This window comes from Phoenix dactylifera, unplaced genomic scaffold (genome assembly GCF_009389715.1).
Source record: "Phoenix dactylifera cultivar Barhee BC4 unplaced genomic scaffold, palm_55x_up_171113_PBpolish2nd_filt_p 000923F, whole genome shotgun sequence".
Taxonomy (NCBI): Eukaryota; Viridiplantae; Streptophyta; class Magnoliopsida; order Arecales; family Arecaceae; genus Phoenix; species Phoenix dactylifera.
Window position 1 is genome coordinate 97,050 of NW_024068283.1, and position 22,793 is coordinate 119,842.

Here is a 22,793-nt window from a genome sequence, read left to right on the forward strand (position 1 = left end):
ATGTCATGTGCAATGGATGTGAGATGTTGAACATGCACTGGTTTTCTGTTACATACTTCAATAACAAGTCCCACCAAGTTATTCATCTCATGGAACAAATAAAAATGAGTCCAACTTTGCTTGCTCAACTACAGATTTCCTATATATAAAAAATGAATGTTAACCTTCCAAAGATGGACACAGTAGATGATTAATATTACGGTACGAGATGTTGATGTTGTTCATGAAGCATGGACAATGTTATTTGAACAACCATTATGATTATTGGATTTCCTCTATACATATTCAGACACAATGATGTAGGACAGTCAAGGGACAGGAATTTACAAGGGTTTAGGAGAGGATTGAAACCTAAAAGGTGCTGGAATTTTAATTGCAGAGCTGAGTTTTATATAAATCTGAACTATAAAAACTGGAATTTTAACATGAATTGATGGATGTGACAACAAAACCTAGAGATTATGAAACTAGGGTTTAACTCGTGGGGAGAAATCTAAATAAGGAAACAAAAGGATTTAAAGGGATATTGAAAGACTAATCTGAGCAGCGAGGTTTATAGCCGGTCCATAGGTTGTTTAGACATCAAAGGAAGCAATTTGGAATCAATACAAAGAAGAAAACAAGGGAAAAAATAGATGCAAAAAGGAAAGAATAAGTAAAGCAAAACACGGATTATTACTAAAAATAATACCGGGCTCGCTCAAGGACCTAAGAATCACACCCAAGGTTTGAAGGCCTCACACCTCTATTGGAGGATCACGCCACAAGAGTAACAAATACTCCATTATTTCATTCATAATCTACATAAAATCTTATTACATCAAACTTTAAGAGTCTCTTTTCATAACAAAAGAGAAACACTATTTCAAGATCCCAAAAGTACCCCTAATAACACATGGTTACTGTTCACAATTACTGTAGCATGAAGAGTGCCATAAACAGTAATGTGCTACAGCAATTAAATTCTCAGCTAAGCATTGAGATCTTCTAATCCCTGCCCTAGACTCCAAAATAACCAACTAAAACTGAAAATAACCAAAAAAAAATAAAAGAAAAATACAGAAAAATAATAACTTAATTCAATCTAATAAAATCTCTAAGCTGCAACTCTATGATGCAATACTACAGGAACTTCGATCCACATCACACAAATACATACATAAGTACATATATATGTATGTACATACATAAATACACATATCCATATAGATACACACACACACGCGTATAGAGATGTATGTATAATCGTATGCATATGTGTGTGTACATCCTGTTTTATCATATCATTTCAACTTTTCAAGATTTGTCATATCATTGTATCCATTTTTGTTGTCTCCTCATCTAGTATCAATATTCATGCTTAGTGGATGCAAAGAAATCATGTAATAAGGCACATTAAGTGACAAGCTATCTTTAGCTATCTCATCTATATCTCATTATATGCGTGCTATTGACATGATATCATCCTATTTCAGCACCCAATTTATAGGTTTCCAAAAAAAAAGATCATTTTTCATAGTTATAGGGTGAAGAGTTCAAGGCTGGTTTCAAGGATTCATGTCACTAATGGTACTAGTCTGTCCTGTCGGTACTGCTCCAGTAAGAGAATGGTACTTGGGACAGGTGTGGGGAACACCAGTTCTGTCTTGAACAGGGATACTGCAATGTCCCAATTGGTACCAATCAAGATGGACCAGGACAGATTGGGAAAGTTGCGTCCCAATACTTGGGACAGCTTGGCATCCTGGGATGCAATTCTTTTTCTGTTTTTTCTTGTTGTTAATGACTATTTCAGCCTGTACCCATCTGTCCTGGACCGTCCCGATACTGTTCCAACCTAGGACCAGATTAGACCAGGTGTAGGTATCTAGATTTAAACCATTAGTCAGTTTGTTGTTCTCAACATGCAGAAGAGTTTTGATTTTAAAGATCATATCAATAAGCAGAGAGGTCACCAAGTTGAGGATTCAGGTTTTCAGGAAGAACAGTATAATTGGGAAAATCCCTCCAAATAATTCTGTGCCGAGCATAAATCAGATAGAAATTACTGTTTCTAATTTTATAGATGATCAAGCAGATTTTCATACTTTCTGGATTAAAAGATTGAACAAAACTCTGCCAAATGTTATTTACTTTCATGAAAAGGCTAACAAAACATGCAACATATATTCTCTGATCCCCTCATTTATCATAAGAGAGAGCAGTAAAGATTATTTCAGTATCTAGGGACTAGGAATTCTCATCTTAAACCAACAATATATAGAGAGGATAAGGCACGTTGGTAAGGTTAAGCCATTAAGGTAATCTAATTTAGATTCATCACCTCAAAGATGGAAAAAGAAGGAAATAAATCAACCTATTTTTAAGGGTGACCAGCCATCAAACCCAATTTGTTTGACAGAAAGTAAGAAAGTGGTGATTCCAATAATTAGACTCTACTAAAGAAGGCCACACGCCCACACCACTTCAAATTCTACACTAGAACTACACAGGCTATTGTTGTTGGGGAAGAGAATAGCAGCAGTTCTGGATTTATTGAGGCAGGAGGTGTCGACAGTGGTGAGGTTCATAAGCCTATTGTGGATTGTGGACTAGCTAGTTTTGATGGCCAGTTACAAATAGGGTTTGAGAACAAAAATATGACACAAACAAATTGCATCCAATAGTAAAGGTATCCCATTGTCATAAGTAAAGATGTCGCTGCTTTATTCCATTTGAATTGGGATAACACCATTCATTACAATCACATAATATACACTCCTTTGTCTTTATATGTTCTTCATTTTCTTTCAAAAGGATAAATAAAAGGTAAGACAGTAAAAGGCAAGATATACTTAAAAATTCACAAGCACAAATAAGCAAATGAATAATTCCAAATATATCATTGCTTGATAAAGTAACACTTATCCACTATATACTTTCTCACATTTATTTTCCGTTCTATTTATATATTCTTGTTTTATTTTTTTTTGTATTATTTGTCTTATTGTTTAGTTCTTTTAAATTTTATTTTTATTTTCCCTTTCAAATATTCATTTTAGTAATTTTGATTAGTCATTTCCTCTAATGTGCATTGCATGCCTTATTTGCTTCCATAAGATATCCCTCTCCTTTCATCTTTTCCAACAGTAGGATTGATACTTGCAGCATATATGAATTCCATTAAGATATAAATACTAAAACCTAGAGAAAGGATAGGGAGATAAAGAGCAAGGGAAGATGAAGGAGGAAAGGCAGTGAGTTGCAGCTGCTATGTTCATATTTATCACGTGAGGTTCCGAAGCAGCATTAACAAAAGAGGAGGCTGGCCAGCAACTTGAAAGCCAGGTAGTGGTGAAGGTACTCAAATTATAATTACGCAGCTCAAGCTCATACAACAAGATAGCAATGCTCTAAGTTTTCCCTCAAGTGCAAATTAATAAACAACAAGACAACTAAGTAACCTTTCCTAAAAACATTCAAATGAACTTAAAACAAATGAATATTTCAGTTTCATTTAGAGCTTTGTTTTTTTTTTATTAATCTTATGGGTAAGGCTGGTGGATTTTGGAACATATAGTTACCATCAACTTTAATAAGCCTAAAGGAAAATTTTATGCTAGGGTTTCTTCTATATATGTAAATAAAGTTTCTTCACATTATTGAATTTTCGCTCATCAGTAATTGCCGCAAGATGTCATCTCATTCAGTGAGAAGAAAATAACTTTCAAGCCTAAAAATAAAGAAACAATTACGCGGTCCACTGTAATGAATGTTTCTGTCATACCTTAACTACTAAAGTTTTAATTATTTATATACAAATGCTAGAATTAAGGAACTCTCTGAAGTAACCTCAGATTGATACAGATATAGAACTTCATTAACAAAGAAGAGTTTATAAAAAAATAACATGCAACTAAACAATATCAAAGGTACCAGTTATCAAAGTAGCGTTCCTCACCTTACGTTCTCTATAATTCCAGCTATTTGGTTTACATACTTAGTGATCTGTCTTTCACATCTATCAATATCCTGCCCATGAGCATAGACTTGTTGAAGAAAGTATGAAAGTGCCTTCAAGGAAATTTAGCACTATAAAAATGGTTCAAAAAAGAATGCGAGTTACATAGAGAAACACATAAATTATTGGATAAATGTATTTATATGCTTTCAAATAAGTATTTTATATACAATCAGTTCTGATGTCCAGAGTATCAATAGACAATGTATGGTCCTTAAGAGTTAAAACGATGGCTTTCTTAATCATAAGAATTAAGTCAATTAAATAAAACGAGGCACAAGTTGATGATGAAAGTAGAAATATGACTTGAGGGAACAAGCCAAACCTTTTGAGCAAGCAAATGGATTTTCTCGGCCACTTCATTGTATATCTTTAGTCTGTTTGCCTCCACTTTTAGTGCAGCCTCAGCAGCCAGAACTTTGACCCCTGTCATGCATAATTTGACAAATTCTATTTCTTATAAGCATTGTAATTCTAAATGCAAGTATTGCAAACATTATATTTACAATTTGAATTAAGTTATCAAATGTTATTCTTAATTAGAAATGAATATACATGAATCATCTGATAGTGTGAAATATAATGTTTTCTTCATTGTCAGATCATGTTGCAAGCAGCATTATTTTCAATTATTTCCTGGCACCCTGAGAGATATTAAGGATGTGTCAAATGGCACACCTCCAACTGAAAGTCCATATATTACAGCTCTGCATGTAACTAAAGAAAACTGCAGATAACAGCACATGCATTCCCGTGGCATACATTCTATGATCTTGGTCGATCGAATCAGAAGAAGTTGCAGTGGCTTATCTGGTTATAGAAGCAAGGATGAGAAGATGATTAATGGCTCCTATTGTTACATGAACTTGTCCAATGTTTTTCCATTTATATGCTGCCCTCTCAGGTTTCGAAATGGTAAGAGGCCCTCGTTTCAAGACATCAAACCAAGACCAAACATTAATTGATGCATACGTGAACCTAAACTCAAGACAATTTAGTTAACAAGGCCACCATGCACTTGCACTAGCTTGAATTGAATTGATAAAGGTGGTACACGGACTTCAGATAAGTTTGGAAAGAAAGAACTTTGAGAAACTAGTTTATCTAATTATCTTCAAAACAATTTGAATGTTTCTCATTTGACTTTCAATATGAATCTAAAAAAATGGTGATGGTCCTATTATTTAGACAGCTCCAAAAAAAACACAGAGAATAAATTCAGGCATATTTGGATCTTGATAAGAAAATCAAAAAGAACTATCTATTATTGATAATGTGTGATAAAAAGCATGTGAAACGCACTGCAAGGGGGCTAGGGGATGTAGAGAGAAAAAGATAGATAGAGAGAGATATGCATGTCTGAAAGGAAGTTTTATGTTAAACTACAGAAATTGGATAGATTACTTAGAGGAGATCATTCAAGGTTTATACTTTTGTATTATGTGGCAAAAGAAGCATTGAGGTGGTTGTTAGGATGAACTGGAGAAATAATATAAATCTACCTACTATCTTCTATCTCGTTAGTTAACTAGCTAAACAAAAAGACCATCCATCGGAATAGTGACAAATTTCTCACAAGACTCTTACTATATCAAGGCCTGTAAGGCCTTTTATGCACAAGCCATCCATCCCAACTAATTAGACTCCTTTTATCCTTTAATGGTAACTTCTATAATTAATTTCTAGCCTCATCTTTTCAGATTTATCCTCTCTTTATTTTATATTTATATATTCTTCCTTTCCGAAAAAACTAAAGTTTTCAAATACATATGCTCCATGTCAATATTATAATAAAACGAACCACTTAGTCAAGCATCAAAAAGTTAAAGCCACCTCTTTTTGAGGTCAGTTGCACTTACAAGGGTTTAAACCCTAGTACTGGGACCATGTTGGTTTGGGGCTTAGTCAGTACAGTATCAGGACAAACTGGAATGACCATTAACAACAAGATGAAGATAGGAGAAAAAAAACTGGTGTCCTCATACACCATGTCATCCCAAGTGCCGAGACACGACCATCTTGGTCCATTTAAGCCAGGATGACCCTATCACCCGGGGTTCTAGAGTATCCGAGGACTTAGACTTTCTTCTTCCAATATAGTCCCATCAATATGGATCAAGTCCTCAATCCTTAGCATGTAGAACGAGAAATCAGATAAGATGAGTCCCAAAGGGACATAAATGAATTCATCCAAAAGATGATTCTAAAACAGTCAAAAGAAAATAACAATAATCATAAGAATAAGAAATATAGTCACCCATCTAACAATGATTGAAAAAACTGAATAATATATTTACCCATCTAGCAATTAAATTTTCAATCAAAGCACACCTTTCAAATCCTATTTTGCAACTTACATCCAAATTTTTTTACATATTTTCCATAACTTCAACACTCGAGGACTTATTTCTAGCCCCTCTTCTTCCTAAAGCACCCCATATTGCTGCATATCAATATACTATTCAATTTTATTTTGTTGAGTTGAACATTCAATATAAAAATTGGACATGGTAACAAGAAAGTATAATCATTCTACATTACGTGAAACTTAAAAAGCAAAGGTAGCAAATTATATATCAGATTTCCATAGTATTACCAAAATGAAGTATTAAAAAAACAGCAAAATATGTACAATACCTACAATGTAAAGTCAACTGTAAACACAATTAGCTACAATGCAATATTACTCACGTAGAAAACATTTCTGGGGGGTTAATTTCTAAGCTTATTTCTGTTGTTAATGTTTATACAAGTCCAATGTTAGTTTGAATAATGAATTACACACCTTAAAAGGCAACTAAAAGATATCTAAGATGATTTATTATAGATTTCAATAGGTAAAATCAAGGTTCGCTGTCTCAGTACCAGATCTCATACCGGTACGATCCTATTACAATGTCTGTATACGGTGCAGTACGAGATGGCAAGGCGTATAGAGTATCCGTACAGTACGAGACTGCATACCAATCCGATATCTGTATGGTACGGTACCAACCGGTACGGCAAACCCTGGGTAAAATGGTTGTTTGTCTAAAACAGTCTACACACTACCAAAAAGCAGTTCAATTAGCCGATTTTTTTTTGGAAAAAAAAAAAGAATTAGTGCATACATTTCCCTATGGGTGCCTGCCAAGCATGAACACAGTACCACACATTATTCAACCTACACCCTAGCAGGTGCATAATTCGCTTCACTTCAACCCTTAGAAAGATGTTGGGCTTTTCTAATAAGATGTGCCAAAATTTCAGTATAAAAATACATGATGCAGGAGAAAACTGAAGTACCTGGCAATTGCACATTTTTTGGTACAATAGTACGCTCATCCTTTGATATTAAATTTCCAGCCTTTACTTCACTAGTTGTTTCTGCACCAGTTGCCCATTTTTGCTCCATAGCCCCTTTCTGTGCAACTTCAGCGGCAGCTTTCTCTCTAGTTCTTGCAGCTTCCTTTTCCGCAGCTTCTTTAGCTGCCCTTTCAGCAGCATCTTCTAAAGCTTTTTTTTGTGCTTCAGCTAATTTTTCAGCCTTCATTTTAGCCTGCATTCAATCAAAGGAAAACTTATTATACTACAGAAACGTATTTAAGAATCAAAAGCAGACAAAAGCCATTTGTTAGTAGAGTTATTAAAATTCAAGATTCAATATCATTTTAATAAAAGTATGCAATTCGTAATTTGGTGAAAAATCAAGAGAAATTTGGAGTACGTCAAAAATTAAAAACAAAAATGTGAATATTAATTGGAAAATACTAAAAGCAACTCAATGAATAGGAGAAATTGAGAGAAATAGGAATTCACAAAAAAAAAATCATTAGATATCCACAAGTCACTATAAATTCAGAAAATCATTTTTTAAAATCTAGTATAATCTACGAAGAGAACCTTTGACCAAAGGAATCAAACCTTTCAATAAGCCAAAGAATTTTGTTGTAAGGATAGAGCAACTAAATGCCTTCAAATCTATCAAATGTGTAAATTACAATAATTAACAAATAGATGAGACAAATCAAGAAGTGCAAAGTTATTCTCATTTGGGAAAAACTAAAACATATAAATTTACTACAATAGGAAGTTGGAAGATGCCATTACTCTCTCTCTCTCTCTCTCTCTCTCTCTCTCTCTCTCTCTCTCTCTCTATATATATATATATATATATATATATATATATATATATATATATATATATCTATCTTTTGATTCCAAACATATCCATCAAGGTTCGTCGTCTCGTTACCAGACCCCATATACTAGTATCATCCTATTATAATGTCGGTACGCTGATCATGGTACCCGGTTTGGCATACCGAGTGCCGAGACGCCTTCCATACTGCGTATTGATTGTACCGGTATGGTACGGTTGGTACACACCAGTACCGACCAGTACAGTAAACTTCAATGATCGTGATAATATAATGTGCATTGGAGGTACAATATACTTCATGTTGAAGTAGATCAACATCGACATTATGTTTTGATTGCTTCAGAAATACCTATAAGTTAGTGTTATGTCTTACAAATAGTAATGTCATCAAATTACATATGCCTCATCTAAACTCCAATCTCAAGGATAATAAATACATGGCATTTTGCAAACTTTTTTAAGGCCTACATCCTAGATGAAGCTCCATCAAAATCACTTCAAATATTGAGCTGGACTTGTCAAATCTAACTCTCCCCTAAACTATAATCCTTGCCATTTAGTGCCTAGTATCTATAAAGGGTTACTTAGAGATTGATGCAAGTGTCCTTGGTAACAATACTATAAAGCCCTATCAACCATTTCAGCTTCTAGTTTGATTTTTCGCACTCAGGCTTCTTTTCCTTACCAATTTCTTGTTCAACTATGGTGGTCGTCTAACTTTCTTATTGGGGCTGGCATACAACTTGTTGCTAGTTAAATATTTGTCTTGTTCGGCTGCAATTTCCTAAAGATACCATTGCAGTGTTAATAGAAATGCGAGTACTAGCTCATCAGGCATATCATGATTCAATCATATATTCTCAACTGAGGTCGACATGACTACTGATACAAAGCCATCACATTGCCTCCATCCTCCTCCAAGGCAAGGTTTGTCATAAGGTACTCATAAAGTATTGAGTTTCAGTTTGTTATATGAGCCGAGCAGTCCGAACCGAGCAGAAACACCCCCCTCCCCCAAGGTAACGCATTATATCGAACTATACCTCTTGGTCTCACATGGAATAATGGCTAAGAGTATGAAAAAGTGTCGACAGGCTGTCTTCACACACAGGAAGCGTACTGTACCAAACCGAACTAATAATATATTGGTACAATTCCCATAATGGTTTTGCGGACCTTGTTCTTGGGTTTACTTATAAAATGAAGCTCTCCATTCCTATTTGGTAGTAAGTCCACTTTTCATTCCTTGTCTTAAACAGTTGTAACCAATTTTGTGCCCCGATACTCTTTTAGTACCAAAACATGTGTCTCGGCATCATGATCTTCATAAAGAGTCATAGGGTCTATAAATAGTACTCCCCAAGCCTTTACCATCCTCCTCAACATGCCTACTACCTTCTTTAGGCAATCAATTGTGTCAAGCAAGTGTCAAGCAAGTGCCAAGCATAAAGAAATCTAGTCATACAATCATAGCAACCAGCCCCAATTTTGACAAGAATGATCGTGCCATATTCTTCTATACCTCTTCAAACAATTACACCATTCAAACCCATAGCAATAACATGACTAATGTTAGTACAAGACTTTGAGATGAAGGATCCTATGTCACCATGTCAACTTCCTAGTACTTGATGTCACCTAATTCAACAAATGCACAAGAATTATCTCCTCTCTAATGCATGCCTGAATTAGAGTCACTATTGATGACAATGAATTACTAAGCATGGTCCGCCGTCTTGATACCGGACCTTGTATCAGTATCACACTAGCACAGTATTGGTACGGTACAGTATGAAATTTTTTTTGGCATACCCAGTGTCGGTACGCCATCCATACCAGGTACTGGTACCGAACCAGTATGGTACGGTACACCCCATACTGCCCGGTTCGGGCCGGTACAGCATACTTTGTTACTAAATGATGCCACCAACCATAGAGACTTGTTGAAGACATTGCTTATCTCATTATGGTCTCACAATCAACAATACATATACTATGACTTTTGTCTCATCATTTAACACCCGACATCAGATACATGGTAATACATTAGATCTTAGACCCCTATTACTTTCTACTTGGAAAGTACGTAAGCATTCAGCTATTTCAAGGGCACAACCATCGAGGCATTGCTACTCATTATGATCTCGCTTCAAATCTGTGTATATGATGTTGGTTGGGCCATCGATAATACCAAATACTTACTCTCCCCTATTTAATATCATTCTTGGCGACCCTTCATCTCCAAGAGAGATAGCCAGACATTGTCTCATTCTAGTCAACTAACGCATAAATTACGCTATTGTCAATACCACTGTTAAGCTTGTCCACATCTAGTGCCTTCTTGATGGCACAACAATATCCCATACACTGCCTCTCTTTCCTGGGATAACTGGCTATGCAGGTCATCAGCAATTCAGTGCTACATTAGTGGACCGAGCAGATCAATTTCGTTCCCACTTTGTCCATCGTCGTGGATGCAGGTGTAGACTAAACATTTCTATACAAAGTACAATAACCACTGCTGATTATTCTTGGCAAATCCTAGTCCTCCAAATATGGACTGAACCAAGGTCCGCCGTACCGGTACCGGTAATCGGCGTACCGGTACCGGTCGGCGTACCGGTGGCCGGCCAGACCGGTACGGTACCGGTCCGGTCCGGTACGTACCGGCCGGTATGCGGTGGTTTCAAAAACCACAGCGCACGGCGCTGTGGTTCTAAAAAAAAATCGTACCGGTGCGAACCGGCCGATTCGCACCGGTACGAGGCCGGTACCGGCCGGTACGGGCTCCGAACCGGCCGAAACGGGCCCGAATCGGCCGGTACGGGCTCGTACCGGCCGGTTCGGATAAAAAACTGGGAAATACCCTTTTTTTGTCGTTCCGGTACCGGTCTAGGACCGGACCGGTACGTACCAGCCCGTACGGGCCGGTACGGCATTCCATGGACTGAACACATCAAGATCGATTCCCACTTGGCTCATCATCTGATGCAAGACCAATTGGGAAGGCCTGCTAGGGCATTCATGGAACTTAAAGTTAAAGAAAATTGAGTAGATTTTTCATGAAAAGAATGTCTAGCTGTCTTGTATAACAAAAAAGATAGATAGAGCATGCAGGGTCAAAAATTTTCCATGGATTTTGAAGAAAGTGAGAATCTAGTGTCGACCAGGTGATCAACAAGGGTCAATAGTTGACTTGAATTTCTATCGTAGGGTGAAAAATCTGATACGTGCTACCAAAATACATACACAAGCATACATATGTGTAAATGTTTATCAAGATATGCCATACCATGCAGAACCAGTATGGTATGAGGAGTGTACCGTACCATATCAGTATATGGTACGGTCGTCGAATTGGCCTCCATACCGGACGTACCGATATAGTAATAGGGTGGCACTGGTACGAGGCCGGGTACCGAGATGGTGTATCTTAATGTTTATTGATATATATGCATATATATTTGTATGTCTACATGGGCAGAGATAGAGTGCTCTAGACAAGAAAGTTGCAAATTGCTCCTACCGAGAATGTTACTTTCATTCTTAAGGAATTACATTGTGCAACTTTCTTTGCATGTGTATTTTGGTCCATTTTACCCTTGCAATCATGGCATCGAAAGTGGAGCAATTATTACAAAAAGAAAAAAGGAAGTTCCAACTATAGCATGGATTAAATGATCAAAACACTCAAATCTATGTAAAGCTGCTCAATGCAATTATTCAAGGGTAAAAACTAGTTTTCCATTAGGAGCAAGTGCTGTAGCCAGCAATTTAACTCTATCATGGCTAAAACATATATGCATGTATGTATGGGGTAAACTGCAAGTAGATGATCAAAAGCAAGTGAACTTTCACAAAGAGTAAAAACCTGCATATAGCAGCCAATTTAAGGGAATATGAACAATCAGGACATTTGAAATGCAATTAGTAAGAAGATAGATAGCATTTGCAACATGAGATATATTGGCATATCAGGTAATTGCAGAACAGCAAAAAGAGTAATATAAACCAGAAATTGGGGGAAAGAAGGAATTTAGACAATTATTAAAGCAAGAGAGATCAGAAGCCAGTAATTAAGGGAAAGGAGGAGAGTGGAAGAGGAAAAATTTAAAGCAAGAGATATGAGGAGGAAACAAGAGAGCAGAACCAGACCCAATTCTTTGACAAAGGAAAAAAGGGAAAAAAAAAAAAAAGAACACTCCGCCATTAGGTATATTTAAACCAAGGTTTCAAATACTAGTACCAAAACCCAAGGTCCACCGAACCGGTGCCGGAACCCATACCAGTCGGCGGGCGGGTTGGTACAGTACTGGTTCGGTACCGTACCAACACACGGTATGCTTGGGCGTGCCAACATGCCCATTTTTTTTAAAAAAAAGTTTTTCAAGTTTGATTAATTAGTAATCAATTTTTTCAACTTTTTCAATGATTTTAAATATAATTTAATATCTTTTGATGTTTTTTGATGTTTCTATGATCCCGATATAACCTAAATGATGCATCTTGTTGCTTTAAAGTAATACAAAACATAAAATAATGAGATATTGCAGGCTACAAAAAGCAACATGCCACATCCTAAAATCAACTAGTTATATAAAAAAATAAAATAATACAATAAATTACATAAATTAAAGTACAACATACATACTAATATCTAAAATTTCGTCAAGTGGTGATGTCTTTCGTAAATATTTGGATCATTAGCATAGTCAGGAGACACATCAACCCACCCCTCTAACCAAGCAGCGTTGTAGTCTTGTATGTTAATCTCATAAAAAACGCGCTCTGAGTTATAAGCACTTTCGGATCTCTCGTTAAAACTCTAGCTCTAAGCAGTATCATCTGGCTGATAATACGGTTGTGGAGGGGGCCATCCGAATATGCTGGTAGCAAAATCCGATCCGTAAGATGCTCCGAAATGTGTATAGTAGCCACCGAAAGACGATGCCTCAGACACACTATATCCATATCCATATCCGTATGAGTCATAGGATGCCTGTGGCTGTAGATAATAGGATTTAGTATACGACTCGAAATTTGATACGTCTACGGATCCTATTCCACGTGCGAGGTCATCTATAGCTGCATTGTGTCTTAAAAGATCTCTTTTAATCCGAAAATATATTTTTAATTTTTAATAATTATATATAATCTGAAAATTAAAAAATTTTATATGATTATGTAGATCATCCATAAATCTACAACTTATCATAAAATCAAGCCAAAATCAAAAATTTAGGCATGATCTCCCGTTATTTTACAAATTTCAAAGTAATTTTTGGCATCCAAAAAAAAGAGAAAATGACATGGAGAGAGGAAGCATACCTTATTTAGGGTTGGATCCTCCTTCAATCATGCTGAATCAGCATGTTTTTCGCCGTGTGAAAGGGGGGGCTATTCAAGGTTAGGAAGGCCTGAGAAACTCCTCGGGCCTTCCCAACTTACCTTTAAAATAAAAGGAAGAGAGAGGGGAGGGAGCCGGTTCGGAATCGATTCGACTCGGTGTGAACCGGACCAGTTCCGCACGAAACCACTCGATTCGAAACAAGTCCATGTGGTTCGCAACCGGGTTCGGCCGATTCCTATTGGTTTGGGACTGGTTATGGCCGGTTCCAAAAAAAACAGATGAACCAATCCGGTCCCCCACCGAGTATTGGGCCGAACTGGGCGGTTCGGCTCGGTATGGGCCAAACCGGGAGGTTCAGCCTAGTTTGGCAAACCTTGCCAAACCCTGTAACATTGTTCCAAATGAATGGGCATAATACCAGTACTAATATGTACCAAAATTGAAAATATTAAAAAATAAAAAATTGGTATGTATTGGTATGGTCAGTATAAAATATTGGTATGCACCAATACAAACTAGTACAGCTGTTACGTCCCATAAATTGGGTTTCAGCATCCTTCCGGTTTCGTGCCAAAACGGAATGGAATTGGTCATACAGTTCCATTCAAGTTGTTTCTGAATACATAATTTTAACCCCACATTGACTTGTCTTCAAGCAAGCTTTAAGTCCTATCAGGATTCATAGATACAGAAAGAAATCGCATTAGATATGGAAACAAATCTCATTAGAAGCCTATAAGCCACTTACCTATTTAACTCATTGCAACTCCAAATTAGGCCACAAATAATATAGCACCACGATTCAAAGCTGAAATGACGCGAACAGCAAGTGATCCCCTTTTAAAATCACAAACTACACATACAACCCAATTTTAAAAGCCAAATACCAAGAATTCACACTGGATGAACATGGCGTTACTGTTTACAAATATTCATTGCAATAGGATGGCGCCCAAGGATGCGTCGGTTACTATTTGATCTCATAATCACATCCCCCCATATTTAAATTCACCTACAAAAGGTCTTCAATATTGATTGTTTATGTTCACTATGGTCACCTTCAATCCACAACAAATATTATTCAATGTGGATTGGATTGAGTCATTATTACTGCCAAGGCCAACTTGTCCTCCATGTCTCATCCACAAATCAAGTTTTAGACTAAGACTTCTTATAAATTTGACGATATTATACACCATCTAGAATCAGGTACTGATATAGGAGCTGATGAAAGTGCGGATGCAGGTAAATGGATGCCTTAACAACACTTTACTAAGGAAGTGCTTAGGAGACATGCGCAGGATCAAGATTCTAAGAAAATTCTGAACCAAGTTCATTACCCTAGATAGACGATTGCTGCTATTAAGATCTAAACATGATCTAACCTTTGAACTATTTTGAAATCAGTTTTTGCTTCATATATCATATTATGATTCAGAAAAACATCCAAAGAATTGGTATGAAATGGGGACCCCACACCTCAAATAGGTGAATTTAACCAACAAGTTTTACTTCTTATTAGAAGTATAGTCTATAAACCTAATTTGAGAAATTCCAATCAATTGAAACCAAGGTACGCTATCTTGATACCGGATCTTGTACCAGTGGCACACTATCATTATAACGGTATGGTATGGTACAGCGCCGGTTCGATGTACCGAGTGTTGGTACGCCCCCACACACCATGTACCCTTATTGAACCGTCCGGTTCGGTACAGTGTGCCCCGTACCGTCTGGTTCGGTATAATGCGCCTCGTACCATCCGGTTCGTTACAGTGCGCCTATCTTGATCGAAACAAATATTCATAGTATTCACATGCATATCAACTAGATGGGTAGAAAGGTCATATCTAGAATTTTTGCTACTAGCCAAAAAAATTAAGGGCTACTCCCTCTTATTTTACTATTTCCTCCACCACTAGTAATCGGATTACATTTTTCTCTCTTTTGAAGGAAAGATTCTGATAGTTTTTTTTTCCTAAAGAACAAAAACAAAGTTTAAGGTAAGCTTCAAAATGAAATGACACAAAGCACTATTTGCATAAAATTAATCAAGTTCTAATTACAAAGCCAAACTATTTCTCACAAAAAGAAAAGAAAAGAAAAGAAAAGGACACATTATAATCCAAAATTATTGCAGTTTGGAAGGAAAGACCATGAAAATAACGAACCCTAAGTAGTGAAAATTGGAGAAGTCTAAGGATTCTTCTCATACTAAAATTCCATAATTAGAAGTTTCAATGACAAAAGGCCTGTGGGCCTTTGTTCTAAATACAACTATGGACTTTCTTAAGTCATATTTAATATAATTGCTTATAAAGAATGCAAATCAGGAGATTTGAATTCTAATTGGACTGCTGAGTATTTGAATAGGATTTCTATAAGGGAATGAATTGCCGTATAGTCTTGTACCAACATACGTCTGTCTAGCATGGTCTTTACCTTGTACTAGTAGAGGTTAGCACAACATCAATACAAACTGGTATAGGCAGTACATACAATTCCTACATCATGGTATTTAGATCTTTGGGACAAATTGATATTTTCAGCTCAAATTTTCTTGTAAGCATAAATGCTGCAAAAGGAATAATCAGATCACAAAAATAATACGAGAATTATTCAAGTTTAATTTAAAAAATCATTAATAACTAGATTGTGTCAACATTGCTTCAAGTTAATTTTTCAAACAGTAGTACATTAGTGCAAGGAATTAAAACGAAGATTCTGATCTGGGTTTAAAATGGTTTACAATCAACAAATTGCAAACATATATTTCAACAGATGGTACACTGTACTGGTCAGTACTTGTGCATATCTAGTGGTACCGTACCATACTGGTACCAAACCAGTAAGCTGTATAGGGGGCGTACGAAGTGTCAATATGCCAAACTGACCCCCATTCCAAGCATACCGATACTGTACCAAGATGTTACCAATATAAGACCAATACCAAGATGGCAAACCTTGTTTCAAGAAGAGAGATGAACAGTTTATTACTTTTAGAAGTGGATCAAATATGACTCTGATGCCTGATAAGTTGCCTTTTCTCTTAAGAAAAGAGCATGCAAGGATTGCAATGATACTAGGGGAAGTTTAACAACACATTACAGGTTACAAGTCTTAGATGGCCAATATGAAGTGCAAGAAAAAGAAAAGAAACCAAAAAAAAAGCCTACTGAAAAGATGGTGGAATTTAAAATGAGAAATGAGATGTAAATGTAAAGGGATCTAATAAGAGTTTAGTGTAGGGCTCAAACCTATTAGGCTGGATGCAAGCACTTTGTCCATCCACATAAATTCAAGTCACACTACAAAGTAACATATAGAACTATAGTAACTGTGTACAGTCTTTGCAAGGATTCATGTACCAATGGTACCAACGCATCTTGTTGGTACCATACCATTGAGATGAGAGAGAGAGAGAGAGAGAGAGTAAATTACCAATGAATGCATTAAGTCTAGATACTCTAAATTAGAAAAGTCACTTTTATCAGAATAAATTATCTCTAGTATGTATATTTATGTATTGCATATGTGATGCTTACATTTGTGTGCATACATGTGCTTATGTAGTACATATGAATGTATATGAATATATATGTATGTAAAGCTAACCTCTGCTTCTGCTTTAGCTCTTTCTTGACGCACTTTTTCCTCATGAAGAGCTTTCTCCTTCCTTTTAGCTTCTTCAAGAGCTGCATCATCTCTTATTCTCCGTTCTTCGATTTGGGATCTTTGCTCGTGATCCCTTTGGATGGCAGATAAGTGTTTATCAAGTACTTCTGCACTAGAGTGACGCAAGCAGATGCAATGTGACTGTTTCCATGTAAGAAAAGGTTGTACTACTAAGTACTACCTATGCAACAAGAAAATAATGGCAACCCTTAGTCTTTAAGCATCAATAATTCAAATAGAAAACTGGCATCATATGTACCAGCCACCTTACTGTAATGCTAGCTGCTCCTAAAATTAGTGACAGGAGGCATGTAATCTTTTTGCTAGACAGAGTATATATTTATCCAAAGCATTCAGAGTAAGCAATGTAAACACAAAATGCAACTTAGCCAAACAAAAATAACTCATAAATAAAATATATCAAACGTCTTAAGACCTTGATTCTGCTCCTAGCTGGACATATAACCAATCTATAAAAATAATGAGTGGGTCAGAAAGAATCCTATTCAATTGGATTCCTCCAAGTCTATTTCTTTTAGCCAAGATATGAAGAACATGGCATCAGTATCTGTTGAATTAGCTCAAACCTAATTGGCTTTTACAATGCAATGGCATGTAAGATGTAAATAAGCCTACTTTTTGATCTCATAATAAGAAAATCATTATCAATCTGATCGATCAAGTGAGAATTTCATGACTACATCACCCATTACAAGCATCATCTCATCGGCATTAACATCAATCAAACAAGCATTACTTGCAGAACCTTTATATATTGTTAAGCATCATTGGAAATGAGAAAAATTATAAGCAGCACCCAACTAAATTTGGTTGTATGAAAAAGTTAATAAGGTGACACTGAAGTGCTAGAAAACCAACAAGTTGACAATTCAACCTGACAATACATATAGCAATTGAATCTTACATGTCTAAAACAACTTCTCCTCAAATAAATAGAAAAATGTTTAATGGTTATGGTTATATTTGTGGCCATATGCAGAACAACTTCCATATATAAAACTCAGTCTGAAATTTCATGTCCTATTCTTCCTCTCATAAATGGAATGCTCCTCTAATCATCACAGTTTATATTTACATTGTACTAGTGCATTTTTCTTTTTTTCTGGTTTTTAACACATTATTCAGTTTTCAAGTTTTCATGCCATTATGGATCATATATTGTTTATATCAGAGTCTGCCGAAATGAGCTGAACCACCCGATTCAGGCAATACCAAGCCAACCCGATGCGAAACCAGGTCGGTTCGGTATTTCAATTCAGTTTCGGCCCCTACCGGCCGGAACGCCCATTGGACCGGCCAAAACTAGCCAGTTTGATGCCGACTCGATGCGAGCCATCCGGTTCCCACCGAGTCAACTCGATTTCGAGCCGGACTGGCTGTGGCATTATTGCCACAGTGCCACTATGGTAGCCAAGCATCAGGTGGTGGTGGGAAGGCCCGAGAAGGCCTTCCCAACGGAATTTGAAAACGGCTCTGCCACTTCTCCTTTCCAAAAAATCCACAAACAATACCAATTCAACCTATCAGAAGAAAGATCCAAGGCTAAATAGCGTATGCTTCCTCTTTCCTATCTTCTTTCCTCCTTTTTTGGGGGGAGCTTGAAAAAATAGCTCCAAAATTGCAAAATAAAAAAAATCATGCCAAAATTTTTGATTTGGGCTTATTTTTTTATATATTGTAGATCTATGGACAACGTACACGCTAACATAAAAACTCTTAATTTTTCGAATTATATATAATTTTTAAAAATTAAAAATATATTTTTGAATTAAAAAATAATTTTTAAAAAATAAATAAAGATAAAAGTAAACTGTAAAATTAGAAACTTATTTGAGAGCATGCAAGCTACTCTCTATAAAAATTTGGTGTCCATTCATTCAAATTTTGATGCAATCATGCGCACGGTAGACTATACTTAAATTTGAAAAAAAATTAAAAAATAAGTAGCCTTTGATGCATGCCCGAGGGCCTAGAAAAATATATATAGCATCCAGTATTGAGTTCTACATGGATCTAAGCTAAAATTAAATTTTTAAAATATTAATATTTAAAAATTATTTTTAAATTCAACAAATAATTAAAAATATATAATTAATACCAAAAATTACGAAAAATTAGTAGTACGTATTAAATAATTCAGAAGTAATTTCTGAGGTAGAAATTATATTTTTCTGAATTTACAATATATAAGTATTTTTAAAATTTAAAACTGTAAAAAATATATAATTAATACCAAAAATTACGAAAAATTAGTAGTACGTATTACATAATTCAGAAGTAATTTCTGAAATAAAAATCATATTTTTCGGAATTTACAATATATAAATATTTTTTAAATTAAAAATATAAAAAATATATAAATAAATAAATAAATATGAAAAAATAGGGTTATGTATTAGATAAATCAAATGTATTTTCTGAAGTAAAAAAAAGTTATCGTCGTACTTGATAAACTGGCGTATTTGATAAATCCGCAGGAATGGAGCTATCAAGGAAAAAGGATACAGAGTGTGATATTGGCTGGGAATATGAGCAAATTCTCTCGGACCGGCATCATTGGCAGTGCAACACGAAGTTTAAGGAAGGAGGGGTAATTAGGCTGAAGCAGCACTTAGCTGATGGTTACTCCGACGTATCTATGTGCTGCAAATGCCTACAAGAGTTTTGGTAGCTGATAAAGAAGCACTTCATTGATTTCAAAGCAGCGAAGGAAAAGATTGCCAAGAAGAAGGCGAAGGTGGACCGCCGAGCAGTAGAGCCACCTTTTATCATCTTAGGAAGTCAAAGGAGGCGTCCACTCTAGATGACGAGAAGGCACAAATTCAGGCTGCCATGCAGGCGAGCCTGGATGATCAGTGGCAGCAAGATGAGGTGGCCGGGCATAGAGCTCGATATGAACCCTCGTACTACGAGTCGGGCTCTAGTTCTGCAAGCAGTAGAGCAACTCCAGAGTTCAGGAGGATCTCCTCAGTCAAGGAGGCCGTCAGCAGAGGCGGTGATCGAATTACATCTATGCTGAGGGCTTTTGGAAGTAAAAGAAGTCATCCAAAAAAAGTCCACCAGGAGCGGTAATCCATAATTTAGATCTATATGTCTTCTCCAGTAGAGACTCGAAGCAGCAGAATGTTGATTCAATGCTGAAGAAGAATAAGAAGAAGGATATCTGGCGGGCTATTGGATCCTAATTCTATTTTAGCCGCATCCCAGCGAATGTGGCAGACAATACGTACTACAGATCTGTCATTTCTACCATACAGGCTATCGATCCCGATGTAGATCCTCCAAGCCCGAAGAACATCTACGGTGAGCTTCTTGGAGTATCGGCAACTATCGTAAGTAAGAAAAGTATAAATCCAGGTATGTTACACATCAAAAAGACATTTACCTAGCATTAGATGGTTACTAATATGGTATTATCTTATATGTAATTTTTTTCAATATTTTTGCCACTGAATTGTGAATTTATTTTGAGCTGTCCATCAAAAATCTTAAGCGACTAGCCATCCGGATCCTCTCCCAAACGGTCTCCTCGAGTGGCTGTGAGCGCAACTGGTCTACCTTCGCCCTCATCCACAGCAAGCAAAAGAACCGTTTGACGGAGGAACCGTTTGACACAGAAGCGCTTCAACAATCTTATATATGTTCACTACAATCTGAGGTTGAGGATGAAGTGCATTCAGAAGTAAGTGGAGCTCAAGTATACAGATCTGATTCATAGTGTTTTTGTTAATGATGAGAATGATCCTATGATCGGATGGCTTGTAAACCAGCAACAGGAACCAAAGCTTAACGAGCAAGGATCGTCTCCACGACCAACCAGCTTCATAGCCAGCAAGGCTAGTCGATGCAGGGCAATGGGCAGAGTGCAATATTCCACACATTCCTATAGCTGATCAACCACAGCCATAGGACAGCTAGTCACCACATGCCTCCTTGTTCGAGACATCCTTTTAGAAATATGATCGAGAGATGCTTAGACAAGGCCACTATGTTATCCGGTCGACTCGGTCAGGAGGGCGACATAGCCAGGCAGAGAGGGGTACGAAGGGTAAGAAGGCAGCTGCCGAGCACACCAAAAAAAAAAAGAAAAAGCACCTGCAACTCCAATGGAGAGTGTCGAGAAGGAGTCAATGCACTCAGATTCAGAGACCTGTAGCAGCAGTGATGACAGTTCTAGTAGCCATGAATCTGCTTGTCATAGAGAGAGTAGAGAATAAGAGACCACTATTTATGAGACACAGTCGCAAGGTGGTCTTCGATTTACCGGTGAGTCTCAGTTTACGCATGCTACATAGGATAGATACAACGGTGCACGATTTGGTAGAGCCCGCGAGCATACGATTGCATATAGAAGATGGACTTCTCGAGGTCATGCAGGAGGATACGATGCAGTTGCAGATGACTTCACACAGAGTAGAATCCATAGATGTATCAGATTCCGAGTCGTATACCGGATCCTATTATCCGCAACCACAGACAGCCTATGACTCATACAAATATGGATATGGATATGGTGCATCTGAGACATCATCCGATGGCTACTATCCTACACATCCGGGAGCATCTCACAGGTTGGATTTTGCTATCGGTATGCTCGGATAGGCCCTTCTACGGCCGTATTATCAGTCAGAGGACATTTTTTAGAGCCAGAACTTCAGCGAGAGATCCAGAGTGCTTATAATCCGGCGTGCGTTTCTTATAGTATGAACGTACAAGATTACAGCATCGCTTGGTTGGAGGGGTGGGTTGATGTGCCTCCTGACTATGTTGATGATCCGGATATCTACGAGTGGCAATAGATATCAGTATGTATGTTGTACTTTAAATGTATGTAAGTAATTGTATTATTTTATAATTTTTACATCACTACTTGATTTGAAGATATTTTATATTGTTTCTTGTAGCATGCAATATCTCACTAATCATTTTATGATTTGTATTATTTTAAAATAATAAAATGCATCATTTAGGTTATATCGAAATCATAGAAACATCAAAAAAAATCAAGAAAACACAAAAAAAACATCAAATTAGACTTAAAATCATTAAAAAATTTAAAAAAGGGTGATTACCAATTAAATATTCTTAAAAAGTAAAAAAAGGGGCATGCCGTTACGGAACCGACACGCCCTACACATTCCGACTCGGTATCGAACCGTACCGACCGGTATGGATCTCAGGACCGGTTCGGCGGTTCTTGGTTTATATACATCATATGTGTTACAAAGACACTTCTTAAGACGTTAATAAAGAATCCATGGCCAACCTAGTTCACATACTTGTAAAACTTACTGGCAAGGTAATGAGTGAGAAATTACAAAATATTTCATCTTGCATGCTTGCTAGGTTTGAAACAAGTGCATATAAGAAAAAGCAAATGTACATGTTGGCACTAGATTATGCCGAAACGGATAAATAATGTCCTGACAGATAACCAAAAGATATAACAAATGAAGGAAAATTTTAGTATGATACAAGAAGAAAATCAACTTTAAGTCATTAAAATTTGTTTAGCAGCTCATAGGATGCATCAAAAGCTTCCATCCAAAACCACCATTAACAAGAAATGAAGACAGTTTCCGAACAATGTAATATCATGTTATTTG

At 36.6% G+C, this 22,793-nt stretch overlaps 1 protein-coding gene across 4 annotated transcripts in view; it reads right to left on the bottom strand.

The window, feature by feature from the left end:
* The window catches only part of LOC103709982 (protein GLE1), a 53,176-nt gene that overhangs the window by 20,830 nt on the left and 9,553 nt on the right, over nucleotides 1-22,793 (bottom strand). For all 4 annotated transcript variants that reach the window (XR_005509320.1, XM_039120945.1, XM_039120944.1 and 1 more), the window contains 4 exons: nucleotides 17,107-17,278; nucleotides 7,286-7,538; nucleotides 4,326-4,426; nucleotides 3,941-4,011 (listed from right to left, as the gene is read on the bottom strand). Coding sequence is in view for 3 of the 4 variants with exons in the window: in XM_039120945.1 (XP_038976873.1) it covers nucleotides 3,941-4,011; nucleotides 4,326-4,426; nucleotides 7,286-7,538; nucleotides 17,107-17,278 (597 nt within the window). In the remaining variant the exon portion in view is untranslated. The remainder of the gene's footprint in view (nucleotides 1-3,940; nucleotides 4,012-4,325; nucleotides 4,427-7,285; nucleotides 7,539-17,106; nucleotides 17,279-22,793) is intronic.